The sequence below is a fragment of the Neomonachus schauinslandi genome, chromosome 1 (assembly GCF_002201575.2).
Source record: "Neomonachus schauinslandi chromosome 1, ASM220157v2, whole genome shotgun sequence".
NCBI classification, from domain to species: Eukaryota; Metazoa; Chordata; class Mammalia; order Carnivora; family Phocidae; genus Neomonachus; species Neomonachus schauinslandi.
The window spans coordinates 205,826,872-205,835,946 of record NC_058403.1 but is presented as its reverse complement, the minus strand read 5'-3'; the positions used below and the strand labels follow the sequence as shown (position 1 = coordinate 205,835,946).

At 55.2% G+C, this 9,075-nt stretch overlaps 1 protein-coding gene across 1 annotated transcript; it reads right to left on the bottom strand.

Annotated features, from left to right (window-relative positions):
• Positions 1-1,227: 1,227 nt before the first annotated feature.
• On the bottom strand, positions 1,228-9,039 carry FARSA (phenylalanyl-tRNA synthetase subunit alpha). The gene is made up of 13 exons (XM_021705011.1): positions 8,871-9,039; positions 6,682-6,819; positions 6,500-6,598; positions 6,297-6,415; positions 5,279-5,371; positions 5,068-5,196; positions 4,876-4,991; positions 3,223-3,307; positions 3,029-3,128; positions 2,769-2,937; positions 2,587-2,664; positions 2,318-2,432; positions 1,228-1,619 (listed from the first exon to the last, which is right to left on the bottom strand). The coding sequence occupies exons 1-13, from the start codon at positions 9,015-9,017 to the stop codon at positions 1,481-1,483; spliced, it is 1,527 nt and encodes a 508-aa protein (XP_021560686.1). The 5' UTR covers positions 9,018-9,039; the 3' UTR covers positions 1,228-1,480.
• Between the last annotated feature and the right edge of the window lie 36 nt (positions 9,040-9,075).

Here is a 9,075-nt window from a genome sequence, read left to right as displayed (position 1 = left end):
TTCCCTTTTCTGTGACTTTACCCCTCCCTCCATTTCTGTACTTATCTATGTCTCCAGCGTACTCCCTTTCCCCCAGGTCCGCTCCCAAGGGCAGGGACCTGAGTTCAGCTTTGCCCACTGCTGAGTCTTCATTCAGCTTGCACGCTGCTGGCACTCAGGAGGTGCACATTTGTTGCAAGAACGAGTATTTTTCTGTATGACTGAATTATTTAATTTGAAATACAGAAAAAAAATCAACCGAGTAGCCCTTGGGAGATTGGTGCCCCCACACCCAGGGCCTAGAGAAGCCCACAGCCTCAGCTGCTGACTGTGCTGGCTATAACGGTGACCTCATGGTTCTAGAAGAACTGTTTACGTTTCCAAAAGTGCGCTGACCCTGAAGACATGGGGTGAGCAACATGGAGACTGAGAGTTGCTTTAAAATTTTCACAGAAATAGAGATCCCACTCACGTTCAACGTGGGTTCATGAAGCTCTATCCTACTCATCTTCCTCCTCTGAGCTCCCGTGAAATTCTCAGGAAACCATTTTTTAAAAAAAAGAGCGGCTTTTTAGGGAGAGGATGGAGGGATGAGTGGGTGGGAGCACAAAGGACTTTTAGGGCATCGAAAATACTGTGATACCAGAACAACGGACACACATCATCACACATTTGTCCAAACCCAGAGAATGTACAACACAGAGCGTGGACCACAACGTAAACCATGAAGTGGAGGCGATTAGGATGTGTCTATGTAGTTCACTCATTTTAAGAAATGTACCCCTCTGGTGGGGATGTTGATGGTGGGGAGGCTGTGCACGTGACGTGGGGGCAGAGGGTATATGAGAAATTTCTATACCTTCCACTCAATTTTGCTGTGAACCAGAAATTGCTCTTTTTTTTTAAAAGGGGGAAGGGGGCAGCTTTAATGAAACGCTTAAAAAAAACTTGTTTTATTAAAGCTGTCCCCCCGCGCTGTCACCCCACCATGCCTGGCTCCCAGGGGGAATTGTGGCACCTGCCTTGGCCTTCCCCTCCCATATGCCCCTTCCCCAGGGATGGGGACTTCTGTTCATCTAGAGGAGAGCCTGGCACCACCAGGTGATGGGTAAATGCTTGATGGAGCTAGTCTTCCCCAAGGGGTTGGTTCAGGCAAGCCAGGAGCTCCCGAGGATCCAGGACCCCTAACCCACCACTCCTCACACCCAGGGCTCTAGCACTCCTCCATCCCTAAGGAAAGGCACCATATGAGGACAACTGCCCACTTTATTAGCCAGCAGCTAGCCTGCAGGGCTCCCTAGGGCCCACCTTCATAGATCGAACCTACTACTTGCTACCCTGCCCCTGGGACCTTGGGGCAGGTACGGAAGAGATACGAGGGGTGGGGGTGAGGGGGATGGCCTCACAGAGGCCTTATAAATACAAGGGGGTCACTGGCAGGGATGCTAGAGGGCTGGACAGCTGGGGCTCAGGGAAGGCAGGCTATCCAGGGTGGTCCATGTCACGCGGCGCCCTGTGTCTGTGGGGGCCCTGGTTCGGCGTCCAGGCGGCACAGGGGACCATCATACACCATCTGCAGGTTCACCTTGTGGCCCACCAGCTCCCGGATGTTGTTGATGCCGTATTTGATCATTGTTGGGCTTGGTGGGGGGGGGGGGTAGGGAGGAAAACAGTTTTAACACTCAGTCAGGTCGTGCTCTCCTCTGATCAGGCCCTCTCTGATGGTTCCCACCTCCTTAAAAGCCCAGGTTGTTCCCGGGGCTCACAAGGTCCTGAGTGATCTGTCCTGTCACTTCCCCACCCTCATCTCCTCCCACTCTACCTACTCCCCCTCTCCAGCCACACTGGCCTCCTCCATGTTCTCCAAATACATCACACACATGCTTGCCTCTGGGTCTTTGCACTGGGTGTTCCCGCTGCCTGGAACACCCTTCCGCAGATGTGCCCCCAGCTTACCTGTGATTTCACCCGCCTCCGGTCTTTGCTCGGATACTACCTCCTCCTTGAAGCCTTCCCTGACAACCCTGTCTCCTTAGCCCTCCCTACTGTGTTCTCTCTATAGCACTTGCTGGCTGCAGACACACTCTGAACTTCATTTGTTCAATTTCCTTATTTGTCTTGCTAATTGCCATCTTTCTCACTGCACTACGAGCCCAGCATCGCAGAGGCAGGGATGTGTGCTGTCCTACTCCTAGCACAGGAACAAGCATATAGCAGACGCTCACTACAAGGCTTGTCGAATGAAGAACAGACGGATGGGGCTGAAGGTCTGCAGGCCCCCATGCCCAGCAAGTCACCTGTGTGACAGCCAGACACACTAAGTGGCTTAGGCACTCACCGCTCCAGGGAGAGGCCCCAAGCAATGACTGACACGTTTTCGGGGAGCCCCATGGGCAGCAGCATCTCAGGGCGGAAAAGCCCAGAATTCCCGACTTCCACCCACTTCTTCAGGCCTATGGGGGTAGGAGAAGGATAGGGCAGGTTGTGTGGATGACACTGGGTCTGGCAGTGATCTTGGGAGTGGGCTTGGCAGTGCCAGGGACCCAGGCTTAGCTGTGGGCAGCCTGAGACATCCCTCCCCATCCCAGTGCCAGGTTCCATCCTGACCTTGGTGGTAGCTGAACACCTCCATGCTGGGCTCCGTGTAGGGGTTGTAGGCCGGCTTGAAGCGCAGCTGGGTGATACCTGGGCAGGGGAGGCGGGTGAGCAGAGGGGTGGAGGATAAGCCTGGAGGCATGGCATCCTCCCATGGCTCCGCTAGCACCTCCCACCGCAGCCTGCCTGCCTACCCAGCTTGGTGAAGAACTCCCGCAGGATGCCCATGAGGTGGCCTAGGGTGAGGCCATGGTCGGCCACCACGCCCTCAATCTGGTGAAACTCGGCCAGGTGTGTGGCGTCTAGGGTCTCGTTTCGGAACACGCGATCAATGGAGAAGTACTTGGCTGGTGTGAAGGGCTTCTGGGAGTGACAGGCGGGCCAGGCCCGGGAGGAGGTCAGAAGGTCAGTAGGACGGCCCCCTGCCTCCCCCACTGCCTGGGCTGAGCTGCACCTTCTGGGCCAAGCGGTAGAGGGCACGGGCGCTGGCCGACGTGGTGTGCGTGCGCAGCAGGTTTTTCCGGGCCTCCTCCAGCTTCCACGTGTACTTGTACCTTCAGGAGAACAAATAGGAAGTCCGCGTTGTGGCCTTCAGACCCCCCAACCTTCTCCCCCGCCTTACACTGCCAAGTCCTGGTCCTGCCTCACCCCTGTGAGCCGTAGCCACCCTGAGAGTGGGTCCGCTTGACCCGATGGACGTAGTCCATTGGGAGCTGCAGGGCCTCAGCTGGATCTGGGCAAAACAGAGCATCATCTGGTCAGTGAAGGAGCATTTCTCAAACAGCCACTGCACTGAGGACAGCAACATGTGCAGCTCCCATCCTTGCCACCCACAGCAGCCAGGGGGTGCCCAGGAACACCCAAGTCAGTCACATCCTCCCTCTGCCCAGAACCCTCCATCTCCCTGGGTGTGGGGGCGGGAGGTGGAGACAAAGCTCTCTTTGGGGGCGCCTGGGTGGCCCAGTCGTTAAGCATCTGCCTTCGGCTCAGGTCATGATCCAAGGTCCTGGGATCGAGCCCCGCATCGGGCTCCCTGCTCCGCGGGAAGCCTGCTTCTCCCTCTCCCTCTCCCCCTGCTTGTGTTCCCTCTCTCGCTGTCAAATAAAAAAAAAATTAAAAAAAAAAAAAAAGCTCTCTTTGGCCACCCTGTCCTGTCACTGCCCGTTCCTAGTTGTTCACTCCCTCCAGTCACAGGGCCTCCCAGCTATCTGTGAGCACACCAGGCACATTACAGCCTCAGGGCCTTTGCACAGGCCTTTCCCTCCTGTAACTTTCCTTCCCATATATGGTTCTCTCCCTTACCTCCTTTGGCCTTTACGTAAACAAAGACTTGATTTTAAGTTGACAGGCTCTTCCCCTTTCACGCCAGTTTCCACTGTGTTTACTGCCATTTTGCATTACTGCATTTGCATACGACTCAGGATTTAATAAATACCTATCCCACCAGACACAGGTCTCACCAGGGCAAGGACTTCATGTTTCATTCAGGGCTGTAACCCAGATGTTTAACAAAGACCTTGGTACACAGGAAGGGCTTAGCAACCATTTGTTGCGTGAATGTGTGAATTCTTAAGATCCCTTTCCAGAAACATTAATTTTGGTGCACCTGAAAAGCTTGACACCAAATCCCAGCTCCACCACGTTTAACCTGTGTGACCCAGGGCAAGTGATGTTCCTTCCCTGAGCCCCAGTATCCTCCTTTGTAAAAGAGAGCGAACAGTGCTACTTCCTACAGTTGGCAGGGGAATTAGAACAGAGACTGGTGTACGGTGAGAACTTAGTAAGTTTTGGGTGCCATGACAATGATAACAATGCCATCGTTGTTCCTGGCCAGGCCAGGTAACCGGCAACCCCTAGCCTCCCCTGCCTCGGGGCGGGGGCGGTGGGTGTTAGATAATAACAACCATTGTGAAAAGTCATTCAATTTCAGACAGTACTAAACACAGTAAATGAAAGGAAAAATCGGAAACCACGCTGAAGACTAGAGATGAGGGACTTTTAGAATTCAGGGGGGCAAGGGCATGTCAAGGTGGCCTCTGTGAGGTAACCTGTCGGCAGAGGTTTGACAATCTGGGAGGAGCCAGCCTTGAAGATCTGGGAGAGGATGGTTCTTGGCAGAGAACTGCCCGGGAGCACAGGCAAGGGCCATGAAGTGGGCAGGAGGGGACATGGGAGGAGGTCACAGAGGTCGCCGGGACCAGCTCACACCGACCCGGCTGGCCACGCCGAGAATGGAGTTTATTCTGTAAACTGAGTAGGACACTCCAAAAAGTTCTGGATGGTGCGGCCAGTTCCACCCACCTCGGAGGAAGAAGGTGTCGTGTTGGTCACGCGCCGGGTGCTGCTGGGGCTGGAAAAGTGCATCAAAGTTCCAGAAGGAGCTCTCAATGAAGTTGTCAGTCGGCATCTCTGTGAACCTGGAGGGAGATGCGGCCTGACTGCCCTGCCTGTGCCCAGTGGCTGGGCCAGCCCCACCCCCGGCCCCGTGCTCACCCCATCTCCAGGAAGATCTGCCGGAACTGCGTGCGGACCTTGAGCAGAGGATGCAGGTGGCCGCCGTCTGGGAGGACGCCATGGGCCAAGAAGTTGTACGGCTTGAAGGGCCGGTCCCGCCACGAGCCGCTGTTGGGGGATGCAAGGTACGTGGGCCTGGTGAGGGCTGTCCTTCCTCCTCGACCTGCCCCATTCCTGGGGTCACCCCTACCTGGAGATCATCTCTGGGCTCAGCTCTGTCTCCTGCTTGGAGATGCTGGTGCTGAAGGCACTGCCTTTGCTCACCCAGTAGGTCTTCAAGGTCCTGCGGCCAGAGAGGAAGAGGGGACGCCACTGTCACCTCCTTCAAGAGGCTTCCCTATTTCCCAGCTGATGCTGACCCCAACACCAGCCACCAACTCACTCTGCTTTATTTTCCTCCTGACATTCATCATCACCTGAAATCCTCTTATTTAGCCCACACTCACATCCCTCTGTCGCTCACTTACTCGTTTAACAAATACTTAATGAGAATCTACTATGTGCCAGGGTCTACTCAAGGTAATAAGCATACAGCTGAGCAAGAATAATAGGTAGACTCTTAAGGATTTATTCCATGCCGGCAGGCTCTATTCCACTGAAATCATCCCACTACCTTGTGAAAAAGAGGCCATTTTACAGATGAGGAAACTGAGGCCCAGAAAGATCAGGCGACTTGGCCAAGGTCACACAACTGATAAGTGCCAGAGCCAGGACCTGGACTGGGCAGCCCCCCTCCAGCCTGTGTCCTCATAACCGTTATGCCACTTGGTATCTGCTCAAAGGGTACATCAGCCCTGTGAGAGAAGAGCCCTAGGCCTGTCCAGGTCCCGCCATTCAGTAAATTTCAGACACTGAAACCAGAGCTGTAAAGGAAATAAACACGGCACTGGTATGGAGAGTAGAAGCAAGCAGCTTTTATGGAACTCAAAGGGAGAGGGTGGTGTCAGAATGGCCTCTTTAAGGTGACACACAGGCAGAGGTTTGATGCCCAAGCCTGGCTTAAGGGAAGACCATTCTCGGCAGAAGTCACGGCATAAGCGAAGGCCCTGAGGTGGCATGAGCCTGGCACGAGCTCTTGACAACATGGTAAAGCAGAGCTGGGAGGGCACTGACAGCACTGTGGCCCAGTCTGGGCGGGGTGACTCCGTCCCCCCAATCACTAGGATCAAGTGGGTGATATGGGACGGAAGGGGAGGGCACCCACTCACACTTCAGTCAGCAGCTTCCTCTTCCTGAGCTCACTCCTTTCCTTCTCACCCAGCTTCTCAACCTGCCCACCCTGGACCAGCTGGAGCCGCCGATGCACCTCGTCCTCCACGCTGTCCACCTGCCATGATGACGGGTGTGAGAGGCTACTGAGAGGGCCGGGGGCCCCCCTGCTTGCCTGCCACCCCCACCTGCAGGGACTCACCACTCGGAACACCCGGGGCCCATCGGCTGCACTCTTGTCCACACGGATCCACTTGTTGGACATGGCCTTGCTGAAGCCCACCTTGCCGCTGGGCAGTCGCTGGGGGAGTGAGGTCACAGTGAGCGGAGCATGAGGGCCCCTTCGCCCCATCGCTTCCCTAGGCCTCGCCCCTAGGACCTTACCATGAGCTCGCTCTGGGCCAGGCCCTCCTGGGGGATGCTGCGAAACACCCGGGCCTCATGGCTGCCCTCCCGGGCCATCTCCTCGCCCTCAGCAGTAAGCTCCCAGCGCTTGGTGGAGCGCAGCTCAGCCTCAATGATCTGCAGGGAAATGGGGGAGGGAAGACCCGCAGAGACAGGGTTCAGAGCCAAGCACGCCCTCACCACAGCACTTGGGTTGCACAGCGCCTGAAGCCAGCTTTATTTTTTTTTTTAAGATTATTTATTTATTTATTTGACAGAAAGAGATACAGTGAGAGAGGGAACACAAGCAGGGGGAGTCGGAGAGGGAGAAGAAGGCCTCCCGCAGAGTGGGGAGCCTGATGCAGAGCTCGATCCCAGGACCCTGGGATCATGACCCGAGCTGAAGGCAGACATTTAACGACTGAGCCACTCAGGTGTCCCTGAAGCCGGCTTTACATCTGAGCTGCACCACTTCCCAGCTGAGTGAGTACCCCTCGCGGAGCTTCAGTTTCCCTTCTGTGACACAACGATAATGACAGAGACGGCTCACATCTCCCAGGGTGAAGTAAAGTACTAAGAATGATACCTAGCAGAAAATTAGTTCTTTCTATTGCTTTTGAACCTGAGAAAGATTTTAAGGCCCCAAGTGAACTGATTCGTCTCCACATTTAACGTGTTTGCATCTCAGTGCCCAGCATGTCAGCAAAGGGCCTCCAGGTCCCCAATACACACAGGAATCCAAGGCTCCATGATGAGGATGGGTTCAGGTCGTGCACAGAGGAGCAAGGTTGGGTGGGGCCCACGGGACTTAGCTCCCTCTCCACTCTAATCCCCAGCTCTGCTCCTCACTCCCTGTGTGAACTTGGCAAAGTTGCTTAACTTCCCTGAACAAGTTTTCTTATCAGCAAGAGAAAGGTGTGATGGGCTCTACCCCAAGAAGTTTTCTTGAGTAATCACTGAATTAACATATGGAAAGGACATAGACTGTTTCGTTACCATCACTGTGTTAGGCCGAGCCACAATAAATAGCCACTATTTAACCTTCTGTGACCAACACAAGTCAATTTCACATCAACAAAGGTACTGACACCCCACACCCAAGGCCCTCTCTGCACTGATGACCTCAGGCTCTGCAGCCTGAATGCTTAATTTCAAATCCACATTTGCCTGTTCCTTCTAGTGACACTGATCAAGTTACTGACCAGTGCTCAGAAGGTGTCCAGTCTGCAAAACGGAGATATCAGTGCTACCATCCCGGGGTAATGACAAGGACTAGATGATGAATAAAGCCGAGACCAAAGTGGGGCACAGAACGTGAGCTTGATGAATATGCAGCCCAGTTATGTTTTCTGATTTGTAGCCCCGAGGATCCAGCCTCCTGGGTGGCCCATAGGCCTCTCCGAATCTTCCTCCTATGACTCTATCACCTTTCACTTGTCCAAGTCAAAAAGGCTGGGCTTCATCCCTGCTCTCCCTGCCTTGCCATGAAATCTCCTTTCATTCCCTCTCCTGAATCTTCTCTCCATTCCACCCGCCTCCCTACAACCAGACACCAGGCCCTCTAGCTTGGGGATGTGCCAACCTCTGCCTTCCTCCCCTCACCGCCAGTCCTGCCCCTGCCAATCCTTTCCCAAAGTGATGCAGACAGGACACACATCTGACTGCCTCCAGCTCCTGCCATGGCTCTCCAGTACCCCCGTGAGATAAAGACCTACAAAGCCTTGCAAATTTTGGCTCTACTAATGCCTTTCTACACCTGTTTCCCGTTCCTGCCATTGTTCCCTGGCGCTTTCCTCCTCAGCGCAGAGGCCCGACTCAGCCGTCACCTCTTCCAGGACGTTCTCCTTGACTCCCAAGCCTGGACCAGCTGTCACCTCTGGGTTCCCTGTACTTCCTCTATCGCTCTGAGAGTCACCTGAGTATCTCCCTCATTAGACCGCAACCTCCTTCTTGAGGGCAGCGACCGGGTCTCCCTTGTCCACCATCGTGCCCTCCCTGATGCCTACCATGTCTCAATGGACATTCACTGAGCGCAGAACGTCAGTGCTTCTGGGCTCTCACTCGCTGCCGACTCCCTGCCTGTGCACCCCAGGCTGGACACCCGAAGGGTTCTTCAGCAGGCAGGGCCTTCGGACAAGGGGACTTCAGGTGCAAAAGCGAGGAGGCCCGGCATCACGGATCCGACTCACCTCGCCCAGCGCTTGCAGGCTCTTCACCGCGCCCACAACGGCCTGGTGGTCCACGCCCAGCTTAGCTGCCAGGTCCGCGCTGTCCAGGCCGCCATCGGCCGCCTCTAGCTGCCGGAGCAACACCTCCGCCACCGGGCCGTCCGCCATGGCTGCCGCCAGCGTGCTCGGCGTGTCCCGCCGGGGCCTGAACAACCGGAACCGGAAC

Bases quoted from the DNA above. Each gene is read 5' to 3' on its own strand.
- FARSA (XM_021705011.1), bottom strand. From the start codon at position 9,017: ATGGCGGACGGCCCGGTGGCGGAGGTGTTGCTCCGGCAGCTAGAGGCG. The intron at 5,372-6,296 runs GTGAGTGGGTGC...CTCTGGCCGCAG, and splicing joins AGGAAGCTGCTGACTGAAGT to GACCTTGAAGACCTACTGGG. The intron at 5,197-5,278 runs GTAGGGGTGACC...ATCCCCCAACAG, and splicing joins AGCCCAGAGATGATCTCCAG to CGGCTCGTGGCGGGACCGGC.